The sequence below is a fragment of the Citrus clementina genome, unplaced genomic scaffold (genome assembly GCF_000493195.1).
Source record: "Citrus clementina cultivar Clemenules unplaced genomic scaffold, Citrus_clementina_v1.0 scaffold_2, whole genome shotgun sequence".
NCBI lineage: Eukaryota > Viridiplantae > Streptophyta > Magnoliopsida > Sapindales > Rutaceae > Citrus > Citrus x clementina.
Genome location: NW_006262688.1, coordinates 9,470,604 through 9,490,299, shown reverse-complemented (window position 1 = coordinate 9,490,299; position 19,696 = coordinate 9,470,604). Strand labels below are relative to the sequence as shown.

The 19,696-nt window shown below is 35.2% G+C and overlaps 2 protein-coding genes across 2 annotated transcripts; both read right to left on the bottom strand.

Annotated features, from left to right (window-relative positions):
• Positions 1–1,978: 1,978 nt before the first annotated feature.
• LOC18050883 (putative cysteine-rich receptor-like protein kinase 43) lies at positions 1,979–8,993 on the bottom strand. The gene is made up of 11 exons (XM_024190730.1): positions 8,571–8,993; positions 8,147–8,474; positions 7,915–8,049; positions 6,921–7,057; positions 6,611–6,821; positions 6,289–6,526; positions 6,019–6,169; positions 5,718–5,934; positions 4,754–4,885; positions 4,398–4,636; positions 1,979–2,050 (listed from the first exon to the last, which is right to left on the bottom strand). The coding sequence occupies exons 1-11, from the start codon at positions 8,991–8,993 to the stop codon at positions 1,979–1,981; spliced, it is 2,283 nt and encodes a 760-aa protein (XP_024046498.1).
• A 546-nt stretch (positions 8,994–9,539) lies between these two features.
• LOC18050882 (polyribonucleotide nucleotidyltransferase 2, mitochondrial) lies at positions 9,540–19,354 on the bottom strand. Its single transcript, XM_006446489.2, has 16 exons — positions 18,901–19,354; positions 17,727–17,882; positions 17,467–17,637; positions 16,801–16,926; positions 16,533–16,694; positions 16,248–16,367; positions 15,526–15,663; positions 15,241–15,403; positions 14,902–15,027; positions 14,508–14,635; positions 14,021–14,240; positions 13,834–13,917; positions 13,636–13,715; positions 13,370–13,513; positions 10,767–11,429; positions 9,540–10,146 (listed from the first exon to the last, which is right to left on the bottom strand). Exons 1-16 carry the CDS (start codon positions 19,237–19,239, stop codon positions 10,045–10,047), a joined length of 2,922 nt encoding a protein of 973 aa, XP_006446552.1. The 5' UTR covers positions 19,240–19,354; the 3' UTR covers positions 9,540–10,044.
• Between the last annotated feature and the right edge of the window lie 342 nt (positions 19,355–19,696).

The window sequence follows — 19,696 nt, the reverse complement described above, 5'->3', positions numbered from 1 at the left end:
GACGATAGTTTCTTTTTCTTTAAGGCAACACATAATGAAGCTTCGTTGGTTAAGCATTTGTTGACAGTGTATGGTAAAGCCTCTGGCCAGGTGGTTAATTTCAGCAATTCATCAATTTCGTTCAGTGCTAATGTAAGTGAGCCCAACATTCGACAGCTGTGTGAGCTTCTGGAGGTTAATGCAACCACTAATCATGGAGCTTATCTTGGTCTTCCGTCTTACATTGGTAGGAAAAAAAAAGAGGTGTTCCATTATATTCGGGATAGGGTAAGGAAGATACTTCAAGGGTGGAGCTCGAATATGCTCTCTCGGGCTGGAAAGGAAATTTTACTAAAGACGACAGCTCTTGCAATGCCTAATTATGCTATGAGTGTTTATCTACTGCCAAAAGATCTGTGTAGAGAGTTGGAAGGGATGATGAACTTGTATTGGTGGCGTAACAATCACAGGGGTGGCAAAGGTATTAATTGGTTGAAATGGGAATATTTGTGCAATCCAAATGGGCATGGTGGTCTCGGATTTAAACAGCTGCACTCTTTCAATATTGCGCTGCTAGGGAAACAATTATGGAACATTTTAACCCGCCCTGATTCTCTTATGGTTAAAGTGCTTAAAGCTCGCTACTTTCCTCGAACTTTTGTCCTTCAAGCTTCTTTGGGGCACAACCCGAGCTTCGTATGGAGGTCTATTTTAGCAGCCAAGGATATGGTAGTGCAAGGAAGTAGAATGCAGGTTGGCAGTGGGCACAATATTTCCATTGGAAATGACCCATGGCTTCCAGATATTGCTGATGGTTTTGTTTCAACGAAGCTTAATGAGGAGCTTGTTGCAGCACCTGTTAGCTGCTTGATGGTGCCTAATCAACGGATCTGGGATTATGATGCTATGTCAAACCTGTTTAATGCAAGGGATAAGGAGTTAATTTTACAAATCCCTCTCAGTTCTCGAAGAGATAATGATGCATGGTACTGGCAGGCCAATCCTCGTGGATGTTATACGGTACGTAGATGTTATAAGTTATTAAATTCTATTTCATCTGATTTGTTTGCTAGTGTGTGGGGGAAACTGTGGAGATTGAATGTTCCTAGTATAGTTAAGAATTTTATTTAGAGGGCCGCAAAAAACGGTTGCCTACTGCAGCTAACTTACTCTTAGAAGGGCGGATATTATCTCCACATATGCTGTGTGTAACGCCAATGAGGAAATTGTCATGCATGCTTTAATAGAATGCAGCTTTGCCAGTGGCTGTGTCATTCGCAATTCAGATGGTGGATTTTTGGCTGCAAGATATGTTGGCAGGCTTGGAACTTTTAGTGCAAGGGAGGCTTAAGCTCTTGGTATCCGGGAGGCTTTTAGCTGGCTAAAGGAGTACAAGCTTTCATGTGTTATTGTTGAGATGGACTGCCTTCAAGTTTTTCAAGCTCTGACAGAGGGTTTATCTGGCCCTAATGGCTTTGGTCTCATCACTGAGGATTACCGGGAGTTAGCTCTAGTTATAGGAGAAGTGAAATTCTCGTTTGTTCGTAGATCTACGAATTTTGCTGCTCACTCTGTTGTGAGGGCAGGAAATTCTATGACAGATTATCGAGTATGTAGTTTTGTTCCACCTCCATGGTTACTAAATAGTTTGTAATTCGTTTTGCTTAATGAAATTCCTTTAAAAAAAAACAAAACAAAATGGCCAGCAACAATGGAAAACCCCAATTTAGAATTCATCTTGCCAACAGTAGCAGAACTCCCATAACGCGTGCATCACCAAAACACAAGCAATGGCAACAAGTAACAAAGATATTTCCTTTTACAAGTACACATACCACAAAGAATGCATAACTTTAAGGTAATTTAATGTCATAAACAGATGCAAAATAAACGTTCTTAGCTGTACATGATAAAAATGACAGAATTTATCAACACTATACCAGTTGATAAGGTCTCTTTGAGATGCAGAGAGAGACAGGTAGGGAGGATTTTTTTGCTATCAATAATGAATAGCAAAAGTTCTCTTAGTTGAGAAGTCCAATGTCCTGGCCCTTCGTCCATTTCCTTGATGCTACAATTTAACCCCAATTGAACGGTAAAAATGTACATTAGCTAAAGCTAGTGATTATTTGTGCATTAAAAAATAACCTAGTAACTAAGAACTCAAATATTATGGTCAACTATGATTAGTCATATCTGGTAGCTGAATTCTGAGCCAGGAATGCTAGGAACAACGAAACCAGGCATGACAATGGCATCATCAAAGAGATTTGCAACATAAAATTTTCACTCTTCCAGTTTACGAGGAATATTATAAATTTCAGTATGCACAGCAGCTTTTCAGGTTCGAGCTCTGGATCAATGATGATATAAAATAAAGCTTAGACCCTATAGATTTCAGTGTGCACAGCTGCTGCTGTAACTTACACCCGATGCAAAAATCAGTTTATGCAATATAACTCAGTTTATATTGCAGTCTAGCTCAAACTGGGCAACTAATACATGCTTCACTAGTTCAATTATGTGCTCAAAGCCACCAGACTGCTTGTGAGAGTAGACACACCCAATAAATATATACATAAAAGAGAAATTATCATTGTACCACTTCTGTTTTGTCTTATATTCATCTAACCACCACAAAATTCTAATATGTTCTCTGCATTACCTTTTTTTTTTATTATTTGTATCAACTAACCACTTTTGAACTAACACTGTTAAATGATTTAAACGAAATGATAATTTTACCCCTAAATAAATTAAAAGACCATTTTGTTTTACAAAACTTTGAAAAATAAGAAAATTATAATTATAAAAATACCCCTAAATTTAATAAAAATAAATTCCAAATAGATGCGCTTAGCTGATTTTTATTAAATTTGGATTTTGTAAAATTTTAATAATTACCTTATTTTTATTAAAAAATTATATTTTTTCAAAATTTTATTAAAATTACTGAATTTATTTATTAAAAATAAATCCCAAAATTTTAATAATTTAGGGAACTTTTATTAAATCCCAAAATTTTGCAATTATTTTTATACTTATAATTTTTATTTATATTTTTATTAAAAATAAAATTCTAATTTTGGGATTTATTTTTCTTAAAATTAGGGTTATTTTATAATTATAATTATTTTATTTTTCAAAGCTTTTAAAAGATAAAATGTTCTTTTAATTTATTTAGGGGTAAAATTATTATTTCGTTTAAATTATTTAATGGTATTAGTGCAAAAGTGGTTAATTGATACAAATTTAAAAAGAAATATGGTGTAGAGAACGCGTTGGAATTTTGTAGTAGTTGGATGAACATAAAATAAAATAGAGGTGGTGCAATGATCATTCCCCTACATAAAATTCAGAATTCATAGACTTAAGAAGCTAATTTAAAAGTATTATTTTTTTGGGCATAACAACCCTGTCCAAAACTTTCAGATCTGTAATTATCCAATTCAAAAATTTGTATCATTGGTTACATATATCCAAAAATAGAAATTTCAGTTTCCACAATCAGGGAAAACAATAAGGAATTTGTATTGAAATTCCTTATTGAGTTTGTCCTAAAATAAGAGGTTTTTGTCCTAAAATAAGAGGAGTAAATTTAATTGCACACTTAAATAAATTTAATTGAGTTTTTGTCCTAAAAATCGTGGCTTCCAAAAGTATTAATGCAACTGAAAATTTGTAGATGTGGGATTAATATGTGAAAATTTAAAAGTTTTTAGCTTTTTTATTTTAATGATAAATTACAGGATTCCGTTATAGTTGACCTTAAAAAAGACAAAAAAGGGGTACCAAACCCCTATTGCAAAGTAGTTTTGCCCAGAAATTCTTAGGGCATTTGATGATCAAAATTATCTTCTAGAAAAGAGTTCAGAACTACGGCAGCCCAAAATTAATATTGATTTTTTTTTACAAGGCTAAAAGTTACGAAATAAAATATACAGAAAATAGACGTATGGTTATAAAATTTCATTAAAATAGCTGCTCTTTCCTATTTTAGTTTGTCACAAAATTTATCTGCTCTGAAAATTCAATTTTGCATTGTTTTTTCTTTTTGGGGGTGGGGATGAGAAATAAATGTGAATACACTAAACGTTGCTTGCTTAATGTGTTGACTTTCAAAGAGGATAACTCTAGGATATAAAATGCAAAACCAACCCACATAGAATGAAGAACAGAAATCAAAAAATAATAAGTGCACATCTATTAACTACCAAGAAATCAGAAACTAGATTGAAAAATTCAAGATAAAATGAAGTCAATGTAACTACTATCAAGAAAAGAAAATACGTACAAGGGAAAAAAAGGTGAAAATAATTGTTTGAGACCCAAAGAACAAATAGGCTTTGATAGAACAAAGAAGCATCAGTTAAGCATGACTGTACGTGACCTAACCCCCAATAATTAAAATGGCTTACCCAAAGACCAAGCATCATGACTGCACTGTGCTCGGAAAAACTTCGAGAGACAGATTTTGAACCTGATACATCAGCCTTGATATTGCGGACAGGATTGAGTAGTTTGTTGGTCCACAGATGACATCGGGGAAATGACAGTGCCAATGCTGCATACTGCTGCAGTGGATGGTCATCAGAATTTTGTGCCGGAAGAAACATCTCTTGCATCAACGATGTCACATGTTGTTCACAAAATGGATCTGAAAAGAGAGGACTTGAGAGTATAAGAATGTTCCCGTCAAGCAAAAAAAAAAATGATATTTAGTTACATAAGATAAGAAGGAAAAAGCAAATGGGCATGTGCAGATGCTGGTTACAACTGTAAGACATGACCACCTTTTGTGCATATCCCATAAGTGTAGATGAGTTCAGAGAATTAACATGGATAAGACGTCCAGCGCTTGCTCCCAAAGCATTAACAACTCCAGGCAACCCACCCAGATGGATGACTGGAGGGTGAGGATTAGAGTAACATTGTCTAAACAATTTACATAATCAACTTTTAGAGAATGAACCCCTTCGCTCAAAATGATAAGGCTACAAATATTTTTGTACAAAAAAATTTAAAAAAACTAATGCGGTATGAAAACGATAGTTTAATAAAAAAAATTAAATTCGCAAACAGTCCACATGATTAATTCAATAGTCATATTACATGACAATGAAATTATTTGTGCAAGAGTTTTTTTTTGTTTGGCTGTAATATATGAATATTACTGTAAAAAAATATAAAACAAATTCTATTGGGAATCCATTTTTAAATTGTTACCAGAAGCACCGAGTTTAATTTCTCTGGTCGTCTTTTCGTTTTCTTATTTGGGCCTCCAAGAAATCAAAATAATGAAAAATAAAAAATAAAAAAGTGTTCTATTCTTCGCATTTGCAATTGCCAACATAATTCTGTACATTTTTTTTTCTTTCTTGTATATATTTTAGTTTGCATAATGTGTGTGCCCAGATAACAATATGGATCACCTAAAAGAGATGATTCGATTTTAAAATTTCTTATGTGGTCTTAAAAATACCTCATATGGATTAAAAGAAATAGTAACTTAAGTTAAAGAGAAAATAAACAAGAACAGCAAATGCAAGGTTTTTGAGCAAAATTTAAGAAAAGGATGATGAGCTATCATAAATCTAAAACACATACACATTATACACATTGCAGCAAATAAACTTGTTGATATGTGTATATATACCCAACATAAACTCCCTAAACTCTTAAAATTTTAGCAGAACTTTGCCGGCGAGAAAAGCCAGAAGTATGTGATAATTCCATACATTCATCTGTAAAAGGAGGCTTTGATGGTGTTGGCAATGTAATGTCCTTTTGCTTAAGCATTTGTACAACATTTGTCATGGATGGTCGTAGAGTCGGCAATTCTTGTGTGCACAAAAGACCAACCCACACAACCCTTTTAACCTCTTCAACGTCTTCAATCTCGATGCTTTTGTCTATGATCTCCAGCACTGTTTTTGCTTGAAAGTGCTTCCATGTCTATCAAAGTAGTTAAAAAGGAACATGACATTACTTGAAAGTGTAAGGGATGTCAATGATATCTTTGTAATGAGTACTACTTACATGTGTTACCAGAGTCTCAAAGCCATCATCAGATTGAAATTTGTTGTTTTGGACACCACTAACAATTTCCAGTACAAGTACCCCAAAGCTATAAATATCAACTTTCTCTGTTAATTGCCCATTTGCTATATATTCAGGAGCCATGTACCCTCTACATTAGAGGGAAATTAAAAAAAAAAAAAAAGAGAGGAAAATTCATCAGCAAGCCATGTAACATAAATAAAATGTTGATTTATTAAGGAAATTTGATTATGGAATTGAGTTACTTACAATGTACCGGCAATAGCAGTGTTTGGCAAAAGAGACTTTTCACTCGAAGAAAACCTGGCGAGGCCAAAATCTGCAATTTTGGGTCTGTGTTTCAAGTCTAATAAGATGTTACTCGCTTTGATGTCTCTATGCACAATCTGCATTTGACCGTCTTTGTGAAGATACTCTAATCCTTCAGCTGTTCCGATGATGATTGCATGCCTTTTCTTCCAATCAAGTTCCTTCTTCTGTTTCGGGTCTTTCTTCCATGAGTACCAAAGAGGTTATTACAAGAGTGCTTGAGACACAAGTAACTAATTCATTAGTTGAAATTGATGCTTACCAAACAAGATGCGGTCGAGGCTTTTGTTTTGTACAAATTCATAGACAACAAAGCTATCTTTCTTGGTGAAGCAGCAGCCAAGAAATTGAACCAAGTTCTTGTGGTGAGCTCTGCTCATGATATCCATTTCATTGCAAATCTCCTTAATTCGATTCTTTCGGCTAATAAACAAACGCTTGACTGCAATTTCTCTGCCATCTTGTAACGTCCCCTGCTCAATAATTATAGAACAAAGTTTTATTAGTAAGGCATCAAAAAGAAAAGATAGATGAAAACGAAGAAATTAAAGGGGGCGCATGCATGTACATGCCTTGAATATTTCTCCATATCCTCCATGACCAAGCTTGTTAGACTCATCAAAGCAATCAGTTGCTTTTTCTATTGTTGAGTACTTGAACTGCAAGAACTTCAAGCTTTTATGTAATAGCGATAAGTCCATCTCCATTCCTTTAGAGCATTAATTACATTCCAAATTAATTCCATCAAAGGGCACAATGCATCTTAGATCATTTATAGAGATGGCAATGGTATCCGTAAATTTGTTCAAACCCGCCCATTACACTTTACAAGTAATTTTGTGGGTTGTGGGCGGGTTTAATATTAAAAATTTAAACCCGCACTATATTGCTGGTGGGTTTGATATTAACTAAATATCCGATGGATATCCGCCAAACCTGTAACTTTTTTTCCCAAATAATTTAATGTAATTTAATTGAAAAATAATTAAATCTAAAAATATATAAATTAAATAAATGTAAAGTGCAAACATGTCACGTGTGGTGTGTGCAAGTTGCAACTCATAACCTAGCCTAAAGGAAACCCAAATTATTTTCTTTTCACCTTTGAGCAGCAACTGCAAAACCTAGCCTTCAAAACTATTTTTCTTTCACCCATAAGCAGCAGCCACACACCCATGAATTTTTCATGGCATTTATGGTTTTTTTTATGGATTTATATATTTCATACTTAAATTTAAAAATTTTTGTTGGATTGATGTTGAAATTTTAATTTTCTATTTACATTGATTAAATTTAGAAAGTATATTATATGAAATTTTAGCTTATTAATATAAATTTACATATTAAACATTTGTGATTTTAAATGTGAGAAGCCGCAAAAAAATCCGTTAGGTACCATTGTGAATTTAGTAATTGTCAAAACCTGCAACGGGTAAGTTTTCTTAAAAAATTAAAACCCGCAGCAGGTGCGGATTTGATAATAACAAATCCGCTGCAGGCGGTGCCCAGTGTCATCCTTAAATTCATTTATTAACAGAACTGAACAAACATTAAACAATTAATTACCTTTCTGTAATCTGCCGTAAATCCTTCTTCTGTAAGTAGCTTTACCCAGAAAGAATCCAAGTACAATTGCCAATGCACATCCCAGAACCCCAGCAAAGGCATATATCAAAAATAAACACACATATCTTCTTTGTTCTGCACCCATATGAACAAAACTAATGAATTGAGTCGAGCATACACATATCTCACCAGTGAACCACTAATTAGCCAGCAGATCAGTAATTAAACAAACCTTGGTCATCTTTGTGAGGCTTGAAGTCATTGGCAAATTCGTAACGAGAGTATCGTAAAAAGCAGCCAGCAAATAACACGCGGCCTTCAATTGCAGGGATGCAAGTTAAGGCAGTTGAAGCGGCCTTAGTTAAGCATTGGGAGCACATTTGGTGGTTCAATGTTTTCAAGCAACTAGCCATGGCATATGCTGATACATCAGCTAGGGTATACTTGTGTGTCGCGAATCCATTTTCATTGGGCGCATTCTTACTGACCTTGTTCACAACTTCTTCGACTACCCGTCTGAATAAATCCTGCTGCTCTTGTTCAGCATCAACGCCGCATTTCTACTTTAATTCAAAGAACATCATCAATTAATTCAATCAATCAAGCACATGAAAAAATAAAAACCCAAAAGAGAAAAGATCAATATAGCTGAGCACCATGTCATCAAAGGGAGCAAAAGGCTCCCCATAGAAGCTATAATTTTCGAGCCTAAGAAAGCAGCCATCGAGAAAAACATGAGCGCTGATGGCGGGAAGGCAATCGGCCAAGAGATGATTCATCTGAGCGAAGCATGTATTACATTCTGTAAGAGTAAGATCTTCCATGCATTGTGATAACATGTATGTTCTTGAAGGCGGGATCCCGAATTCTTTAGATGCAAACTTCTTTTTATACATCTCTCCTCTCATGAGATTCAACAGTGCGTGATAGTTATGCAAGTAATTTGATGAATTTTCTGGGGGAAGTTTTTGGCAATGGCGTTCTATAATGTTTGTTCTTGCATCTGCATTAGCCTCAGGGAAGGGGAAGGTTATGATTGTTGACATGGCAATCATCAATGAGAGATGATAAATTGCCATGGGAATAAATCAACACACACTGCATCTGCATGCATCAGAAAATTAATCAATCAAGGAATTTTTTATTCCTACATTAGTTGTTGTTGTTGTTTTTTAATTATTTCCTAATTTTCTCCTTTTTTTTTAAATTTTTCTCCAAAGGGTTATTTTGTTAAAGAATAAGTTAATAATTTTATTGCTTTTGCATGGATTTAGGGTCGTTATACCTGCGGTGTTAAATTAACGTGGGGTGGTTATCCAAACTTTGGCAAAGCCAACCCATGCAACTGCAAACACACTGAAAAAGGCTATATTAAACAACTCAATCCCAATCTGCCAGCTTAGCCTGACTCTTTGGCCATGTCAAGCAAATAAATAATGTGTGGCCACGACAAGTAAATAAATAATCTTTAATTTTAAAAACAATGTTAGCATCCCAACATGACATACAGCAACTCACTTTGAATTGAATGATTTCCTATCCTGTTTAAAAGCACAATTGGACTTTATGAGGAGTTATGGCAGAAAAAACTAAATAAAAATATTATTCTTTTATTTAGTTGGGCTTAATTTGCCATGTTCTCAAATATTTCAAATGCTCCTAGCACTTAACAAAACTATTTCCCTCTAGTGTGCTACTCAAACAAAAAAAAAATAATAATAATAATAATAACAAAACTTCATCATCCTACAATAAAAACAAAACTTCATCGTCCTACCCGGCTAAGCAACCTAGCTCAATTCTTTCAGTAAGAAACTCAATCTTAGCTTTACAATACATACATGGAAAGAGCCCTGTGTAACCAAAACATGTGGGTTAGAAGTGAATTTTTTGCATTTTATAACAAATGGTGACTGCGGTGTTCAAAATGCTTCTTGCAAGTACAAATATTTGAATTGGCTGCAGCTCCGCTCACGTACCGAAAGATTACCGAGATCACAAAAAGCTTGCTCAAACTAATGCTTCATAAACAAGCTATATTGCACAGTTTCTTCAGCAAATCTTCCAGTGTTTGCTTCAACACGATCCTGTCAAGTCAATCCGAGCCAGTCACTAAGTATATTAATCCTCCTAGGAATCCACCAAAGACACGACTGGAATCCCCTTGCCAGTAAAACTGGAACACTTGACCAGCAGCTCATCACCCACCACAAAGTCTTTCTTCTCATTATTCTGCATGACAGTCAAAAAGTAAAATGATAACTCCAGAGAGAGATGAGGAAAATCACCATCTAAATGATAAACATTGGAATTTTGGACATATGTTTCAAAACAACTAAACATTAACACAAAAAAAAATAAAAATGGGGACAATCACATTCACTCTCAAGATGATGGGATAAGCAAACGATAAAACTATAATACTAGCCTAAATTAAGTAACATATATCCTACCAGTGGGATCAAGAAAATGATAAATATCCTTGCAAAACAGAGGAAACTATCAAACACAATTGTTATATGATTCAAATATTCACAAAAATTATAGCTGTTTATGTAAAGAAGATTTGGTCATTACAAACATGGACCTCACATGAATAGATAACTTTTTTGGGTTTCTTTGGGGAAAAAAATGTGAATTAATTTGATACATAAATATGGCAGCAAGCGTTAAACACATTGCCCACAATTTTGCACATGGGCAAAAAAGGAACTTAGTACTGAATGTAAGATGTTGAGGACAATGTTTTAGCTTCAATAGGAATCAAAGAAAAAAAGAGCCAACATCATTGTTATCAGCATTGTCACCTTCATCAACTCAAAAATTATGTTAAAAAACAATGGAATACATACCTCAAACCGGTACATTCCACGGATTCCACCACCCAAATCAAGAACCAACCCACGTGCACGTACTTGATAAACCTTGGCAGCAACCTTTGTGCCAAGCTTCAGATTTTTAGCACTTACAATAGCTTCAACTCTGGTTCCTTTATTATCCTCATCTCCGTCCTCTGTACCAAAGAGACATTCAGCTAATTCCTCCCTTTCCCTTTGAGAGAAAGAAGTTGACTTTTGAATGTTTGTAGAAGAAAAGAAATCACTTTGAGAGGTGAATTTTTTTGGTTTACTGTTAGATTTTGAAGCCAGAGTTGACTTGAGTGTACTTTTAGAACTCTGACTAAAACCAGAAGCTTTTTCCTCTTCATCACACTCTGCAGCACTTCGAATTAATACTGCTGGGGTAGAGGAAGTAGATGAGTTTACCCCAGGAGTTTCATTTTTTCTCATTGGCAGCTCGGGGTTTTGCCCATTAGACACATCCCCAACTGATGCCCATACGTCAGTAGCTTGTTTGTTAACTGGAACAGATCCTTCAACCACACCCTTCACATCAGCTTCTGGTCGGGGTGAAACTGCTTTTAGGGATAGCTTAATGTTACCACGAACATCCTGCCCTATGCACCTCAAAGAGAGCTGTTGGCCCACAGATACCACATCTGAAACTCGGGAGACCTGATGAAGTATCATTACAAAATTGAAAATTTTATCAAGATATGAACCAAATCAAGCAAAAAGCTCAACAGAACATATAATCAATAAATCATTGCTGCTGGAATAAGAGTTTCCATGATCAGTGTCTCTCAAAAAGTAATCATCAGTAGCGAAGTAAAATAACTGTGGCCAAAAAAAAAATAATGACTGAACACATATTAAAGCACGGTCACACATGCCCAAACTAACACAATCGTACTGTTTGAAAGAACATGTACAGTTTAATATTGGACGCAAAATTACTACATATTTCTGGGCATTCCAAGAACCTCTTAAATGCATATACCAACCATGTCAAATAGCTAGATGACCTCGTTTACGACAAACCAATGGAATCCAACTGGCAGTTTCGGAAAGAGAGAATCATGCATACATGAGTTCTGTTTCCCTTATCAAGAGCTGCTTCCTCTTTTCAAATATATACATCCAGAAAGGAGTATCGTCTTTTCTTGAGTGGTGAATGAGGCTTCCATCAGGGCTCCAATTACGAATCCCTCCGTGATTCCAGATTGCCTTTCACCAATTGGTCTAAAGGGCACCACATCTTCCATTACATTCTACAAACTATCAGTTTCTCCCCTCAAAGATGCCACATTAGTTATTTTAATTCTACCAATTTCAAGTAGGGTTCTCTGCTTATGGCTAGGTATACACATATGGAAGAAATGAGATGGTATGTAAGCTGAAAGTTGTACCCGTATCCGTTTCTACCCTACCATGAAAAACTTTTAGCATCCATTCAAAGACATATCTCTGGACCACCTACATATGAATCAATGAGCAACCTACAAGTTTTCTATAAATTAATGGCCATCACATTTCACAGATGTTGATCAATGTAATTCTCTTCAAGCCCTTTAAAACAAAAATGAACTCCAAGATAGTATCTTCCAGAAGTCAAACACCTTATGAAACATGGACTGCCAATTGAATATTTTCAACAATCCCTCAAATATTATATCTGTTGCACTAGTAATGTGCCAATTTTGATGTTGCTGATAACCAGCACAAGACACATTAAACAATTCCATGAGGCAAAGATATCAGATGTAAGTGACAAGGAACCACTATTCTCATGTTGATTTCTATGCTTATTGATAAAAGAATACACCCCCTTCTCCTCCATCCCATTGTTCCTCAATCACAAGTTAAATTCAAGCCCCCTCCAACACTGGTGTGAGGAAGATTTTACTCCACTGCAAGAGATCTAACCAAGTAAGCCATTCCCTTGAGTATCATATTGATATATCCTTCAGATGTGATTTAACTCACTTTAAAATGAATATCTATTTTTTTTTTTTTTAAATTTCGAATTGGTGCAACATTTAGCACATGCATGTACTTGTTAAGCATTGAAAGTATAAGAACCAAAATGCAGAAATGAGGAAAACGAGAAGCAGGAATACAAAATAACCATAGAATAAAATTTTCTAATAGTATTTTCCAGCATATGTACTTGCTCTTTTTCAAACGAAATAGTGAGTTTTAAGGCCACCAGCATACTCAAACTATCAGGTTCATTAGTCTTGTATTATCTATTTCCTAATTTTTCCAACAGTTTCTGCAACTGCGATGACCCATCAACCTTATATTTTAAGCCTTACTCATACTTGTACAATTTGCAAATGATGATGATTATACCTCTTGAGAACAAAATAGAATTTTTCAGAAGATGCTGCGTCAAAATCAGAACAAATTAGATTCTGTAACCCAGCAGACACACTAGGTATGAGTTCAAGCTAGAATAAACTCGTCTTTTTAATCCAACTAAAGACATGAAGAAAAAGAAAACTTTGTTCTACCTAAGATATATGAAATAAACACATATATTTAGAATGAAATAATGGTAACCAAATAATTAGAACTGCTCTTAATTAACAATGCAAAACTTTGGTATATACCGGTTCATGTGACAACTCAGAAACGTGTAGCAGGCCTTGTTGGCCACCATTAAATTCTACAAAAGCACCATATTCTTTGACTGATGTTACAACACCTTTATAGATCCCCCCAACTTCAATCTCACGGCCAATTATGAAATCAACCTGAAGGTAAAGAATATTTTAAGACAATTAAACACAGAAAAACCAGTTAAAAGACCCATTTCAAGTTTTTTTTTAAAGAATATTTCATATCTTGTTTTTGAAACTTAGAACACAATAGTTACCTTTTCTAGCACTTTCTCCATTACAGACTGATTCTTAGCAACTACAGTAAGTGTTCCATCACTTACAGATATACGTCCACCTGAATCACAAGCACAAGCATTACTATTTCAGTAACTTATGAAAAATTAAAAACAAGAGGAATCATTTGACAAATCAACAAGGCACAAAAAAATACTTTTGCTGAATTTGAATTAGACCTGTTTCTTCTTCAATTTTTCTTTTGAGAGCACCTAAGGGCCCAATCAAACGGCGAAGGGTGTCATTGTCATATTTCAAAGTAGCTGCATGACAGATCATAAATGTTCAGTTAAATCATAAAGTATTCAAACAATGAAAACTAACAAATATCTAATTTGCAAGCAAAATGGAGTTTAAAAAATTAACCTAGTCGAGGAGAATTTCTATCATCTTGAGTTCGTGGGGCACTGATTTCTCGCTCCATGTGGTCAAGGATCTGAAGACGACCTTTATGAGCATGCTCTAAACATTCACATATGATATCTAAAGGAATTCCAGCAGGTTTTATATCCAACTGAATTGCAGTAACTCCTATTCGTGTGCCAGCAATTTTGAAGTCCATGTCCCCTAAATGGTCTTCTAAACCCTGCAAAAGCCCGTTGTCAAATAAACTCTCATAGGAAAGTCAGCAGTACTTGGAGACAAACACTGTCAAACAAATTACCATGGTGTAGCTGATATTGATCGCATTAGAGAAGTAGATGTAAATTAGCTAAAGATTGAGAACAGCATCTAACAGATGGAAAGAAAGTTTCACTATTTAAATTAAGGAATATCAGCATCACAATAGAACTATTTCAAACCACCACCATCCATCAAGAAAAAACTGAAAGAACCCAAGTAAAAATCTCACCAAAATATCAGTCAGTATACGATAGTCCTTAATTTCGCCAGTTGATGGGTCAACTTCACTAACGAGACCGACTGAAACACCTGCTACATGTTGTAATGGAATGCCAGCATCCATCAAAGCCATACTGCCTGCAAGGAGAAAAATTCACGATAAATATTTTATTGCAGGCAAACAAAATCAAAATCATGAAAATTAGTTATGGCCAAAGAGAATTATGGACCATTATCAATCCGTAAACTTAACATGAAAGACTTGTCAAACACCTAACAAAAATAAAAGCACTGACAAGCATACTTACCTGGTAAATGAATATGCCCAAAAAAAAAAAGTTCCAACTTTTCCAAGCAGACAATAAACATAAAAAGTACAAATTATTGGGTATTAAGAAGGAAACCTCCACAGACAGTAGCCATTGATGTTGACCCATCAGATGCCATGACCTCTGAATTCACACGCACAGTATAAGGAAAATCATTTTCAGGAGGCAGTACTGCAAGCAAGGCTTTCTCCGCAAGAGTCCCTATAAAAAAAAAAAGAAACCAGCATCAAATTAATCCATTTGCACAGAGAAAGAAAATGTATTGAATGAATTACGCACGTCAAAGCTAGATGCAACAGTCAAGGTATTTTGATAGGAGAAAAAGGGTAACCAAGTACTTTGTACTCCCAAATTTAAACACTGGAAAACTATATATAAAGGATAAAACAATATGAAAAACAAAAATTGGTTTACCATGTCCAACTTCACGCCTATTTAGGCCAACTCGTTTCCCAACTTCATTGATACAAAACGGTGGAAAACTATAGTGAAGCATGAAGCGCTTTGTTGGCGGACCAACCAAGGACTCCAAGCGTTGAGCTTCTGCAGGTGCTCCAAGTGTCACAGTGCAAAGAACCTGTTTTAAGTTCCAAATATAAATCCCAAAGACCAAACTTAAAATTTCTATAAACGCAACACAACTCGACATGCTTCTTTACATAAGTATTCAGTCATCAAATGGAGATAATGTTGACTGACCTGAGTATCTCCTCGAGAAAAAAGTGACGATCCATGCAATATAGGTAAATTACCAGACTCACAATAGATAGGTCTAACTTCGTCAAGTTGTCTCCCATCAACCCTGACTCCTTCTGCAATAATCCTTTTTCGAATGACCTGATTATTTTTTCTAAACTTAAGACATTGTTGACCTTAAAAGATGGAAGAACCAGAAGAAGCATTTAAGAAAAAAAAAACTGAGATTAGAATTCCTGCAATCTATAATTGACAGCTGAGCTTTCTACTATGTATGCATTTCTTCCCCAAATAAAGATCTTCAAAATATCAAGCTGGATGACTCATATTCAAGCCAACAGAATTATATGGTTCGTAACTATTCTATAAGTAACAAGTTTTAGGATTTCAAAACTGCAATAATTGCCAGCCAGCCTTGAAATCATGTATATACTTTGCTGTAATTTTACAATTTAGAGAGAACACAAGAACTGTGTACTTCAACAGCAATTTTCATCAGGCAAATCTATAAAAATGAGAATTGTCAACAAAAGGGAAAATAAGAAAAAATGGAGAGCACAATCAAAACAAAAAATCAATATCAACAGGAACATATAGAGAGAAACCAACATATTAAATCTCCAAACCAGTTTCTTTCATTTGGGTCATTTTGATTTAAATCAGTTTAGACAGTTTCTTATCAAAAAATTAAAAACAAATGTTCATTTTCATCGGAAATAGTTTACCCTTTTCCTCACGGTGTCTACTGCCTTCGGTAGAACTTGCAAGCTTTCTTCATCACATTCTTCTTCAAGAGCTTTTTTCACATCTTGTCCAATCTTATCTAAAGCCTCTCCACGTTGAAACTGATTGTGAACAAATTACAACAGCAAAAAAATTCAAAAAAACAATTTTGACATAAATAATTACCGAGCACACCGGTGTATGCATACCTACACACACAAACACGATGGACAAGAAAAGGTTTATGTGAGATTGAATTTATTGGCAATTAGGCCACTGGAATGTACCTTGCCGTATGAAGGATCAGTAAAAACAGCTTCAATACGTGCTTCGGCCAAGTTACTGACTTTTTCCAATGTTTGTTCAGAGATCATAGACAATTTATATTCCTTCTTCTGTTTACCAGCTTTTTCAGCAAGTCTTATTTGAGGTTCAAGGTATTTAACTGCCTGAATGACCAAAGCCAATCAACATGAGCATTCCAAGAAGAAATAACCAATCAATATTAGCATTCAAAGATAAAGAAATATTCAGAAATACTGTTCAAAGTCATACCTCGGGATGAGCCAGTCTTAATCCAGCTTCTAGATCTTTCTCTGAGATCTCACGAGCTTGAACATCTATCATCAAAGTTTTCTCCCTTGTACAGGCATATACTAGGTTGAGATCGCTTAAGCTAAGCTGCATTTGCATTTGGAGACCATCAAGCAAAAAAAGTAAGCAGAGTCTGATTTTAACAGATCTATTAGATTAAAATTCCAAGAAGAATATTAATGAGACAAAAAATAATAATACCCCCCCCAAAAAAAAAGAGAACCTAGGGCAACCTTCACATTGAAGCACAAGAACTCGTTTCATTTTTACTTTTCCATCACTTGCCCATATGCTTATTTTTTCACATTCTGCACCTCACAGCTACGTATAAGTTACCATCTGTTTACTGTTCTCCATATTATCATTCAATATAAAGATCTCAGAAAAAAGAAATAAAAATGATATGAAAACAAAACTATTTGACGAGAGTAAAAATCTGCAAATGGTTTAACTTTAAGGTAAGCATCTACTGGGTCACCAGAAGTAGAAGGCGGCAGAGTAAATTTAAAAAGTATACCGACGAGCAGACTTCTGTGATATAACTTAACCTAATCCTAGAAGTGATGCTTGTTCCGAGTGTTTGAAGAGAAAAAGAAAGAATGAGTACTAAATAGTGTCAAGTATTACCTCATCCATGGTAGGGTTAACAATGAATTGCCCGCAAATTCTTCCAATTCGTATCATTCCAATAGGGCCACCCCAAGGAATATCTGATAACATAAGAGCAGCGGATGTTGCATTAGCTGCCATTATATCTGGATCTTGTTTCCCATCAGATGAAAGAACACTTGCCATTACCTTGAATCAAGCAATATCAATCAAGAAACATTTAAGAACAAACGGAAAATTTCCAGAAAATCAAGATGACAAAAGTAATCGAACCATACCTGAACCTCATGGTAAAATCCAGCAGGAAATAATGGTCGTATGGGGCGATCAATGATACGACCAACTAAAAGTTCGCGTTCTTTTGGAGCACCCTCTCTCCGCATATACGTATTTGGAATGACGCCTTGGGCAAATTGTTTCTCTTGATAATCAACCTTACATAAAGAAATACTAGTTAAGTCACAGCAGCATACACACACTTAAGCATAAAACAAATCTACAAATATAGAATAGATAACAGTTATTAGCATTGTTGAAAACTGAATATGTAAAGATTAGTCCTAAATGTTATGCTTTTTACAAAGGCCCCTTGGATTTCATTATTCCATTTACAATTTACCATTTTTCTGATTTTCTTTTGTCTCCATTATCCATCCTAATCTTGCTGTTCATGATTATATAATCACCGGTATCACCATTTTATGTCTCTGATATTGTCTCTTCTAAATGTCAACCTATTACAATTCATATTCTACCCAAAATGTTAAGCTGAAAACATTTTCATAAAATCAATAGGAATTAATCCCTATCGATGGATGAAATGAGGTGGGTCCTACTGATTCTTGCGACTTGTTAATGGACTAAATCTTTTTTTTTTAACACACAAGTGTAGAAGTATAAGGAATGAAACTCTCTTGGTTTGAACAGAGAAAACTGGAGAAATCAATTTATTTCCAGTGTGTCACAGTTTTAATTTGAAGGAAAAATGAAAAGAAATGGAGGGAAATTGGAGTCCCGAACTTCCCTCCCGGTGCAGTTTCAATTTCTCTGTCAAGGCGAAGAAGGAAATTACAAGAGCAGAGGTAACTGAGCACAATTCGAAACCTCTTAGACCTCAAAATTAGTTGCTCCCACGTCTTATTCTGGTCTCTTCCCTCCATTTCAATTCTTAAGTGTCTCTCCATTTCCTTCATAACAACAGTGCCATAAATCCATATATATTTTTATTTTCTAAATAAAATGAATCCTTCAAAAGTTGCGATCCTATGAACCAAAATTCTCTTAGCTTCCAGAAAAAAATATATATATCTACATTCGCAAGGTAAAATATATATATATACTTCACAGTTTACACATGTACATGCTTCAGATTGAAATAAGAAAGTGTCTCTAAAACAAGAAGAAACATAGATAAATAAAATATAATAATTCGATAAATTCAATTACACATACAGTGAGAGGCAAAAAGTCGCGAACAGAGTCTCCTTTAGAGGAAGTAACAGTAGACAAGACCTTGGTCTCATCCATGCCCAAAACGACGGCGCCGTTAGCAAAGCGAGCGATTTTACCGGTCTCCAGGGTGATCAGGCGGGAACCGATCTCGAACTCCTCTTTGAAGGTTTCGAGAACTTTGGTGCCGGCAACGGACGGGGCGGGGGTGGGCGGGGCTGGTTCGCACGGGGCGAAGCCGAGGCGACCGCTGCAGATGGTGCGGAACCCCAGGGCCCGCCATGTCAGAAATGGAGGGAGATTGTTCAGAAGCGGATGAGTTTTGGTGGCCAATGAGGACATTGAATTGATTTTTCACTGAATTTTGATAATTGTGAATTGTTACGATTGAAGAATGAAAGAAAGTAGACTTTTTGATTCACTGATTGTGTTTGTTTGTTGTAGGGTTTAAGGAGAAAGAAAGAGAGAGAGAGAGGAGGGTTTTAGGGTTTTGATTCGGCGCGGTGAGGTGTATTATAAGTTAGTTTTGTTTCCCAATGAAAAAAATAAATGGAAATAATTTAATAATTTTAGTTAATTTCTTTTTAATATAGGGAGGGTAAAATGTCTACTCAATGGAATATCAAATATGCATGTAAAGTTTAGGGAAAAATTGCACTATACACCATTATATTTTACAATGGTTGCAAACTTTTCATCTTCCGTCCCAAGTTAAAGCTTTTTTTTTTTCTTTTTTTTTGGTGGGAAAGAGATGATTTCCCCAAGGAGTGATTTAAGCCTATTATCAACGTTCATTGCT

Bases quoted from the DNA above. Each gene is read 5' to 3' on its own strand.
- LOC18050883 (XM_024190730.1), bottom strand. From the start codon at position 8,993: ATGGCAATTTATCATCTCTCATTGATGATTGCCATGTCAACAATCATA. The intron at 8,050-8,146 runs GTTTGTTTAATT...ATATGGGTGCAG, and splicing joins GCCTCACAAAGATGACCAAG to AACAAAGAAGATATGTGTGT. The intron at 6,527-6,610 runs GTAAGCATCAAT...CATGGAAGAAAG, and splicing joins CCTCGACCGCATCTTGTTTG to ACCCGAAACAGAAGAAGGAA.
- LOC18050882 (XM_006446489.2), bottom strand. From the start codon at position 19,239: ATGTCCTCATTGGCCACCAAAACTCATCCGCTTCTGAACAATCTCCCT. The intron at 15,404-15,525 runs GTCAGTCAACAT...AACTTAAAACAG, and splicing joins TTTCTCGAGGAGATACTCAG to GTTCTTTGCACTGTGACACT. The intron at 13,514-13,635 runs GTAACTATTGTG...CTTTACCTTCAG, and splicing joins TGGAGAAAGTGCTAGAAAAG to GTTGATTTCATAATTGGCCG.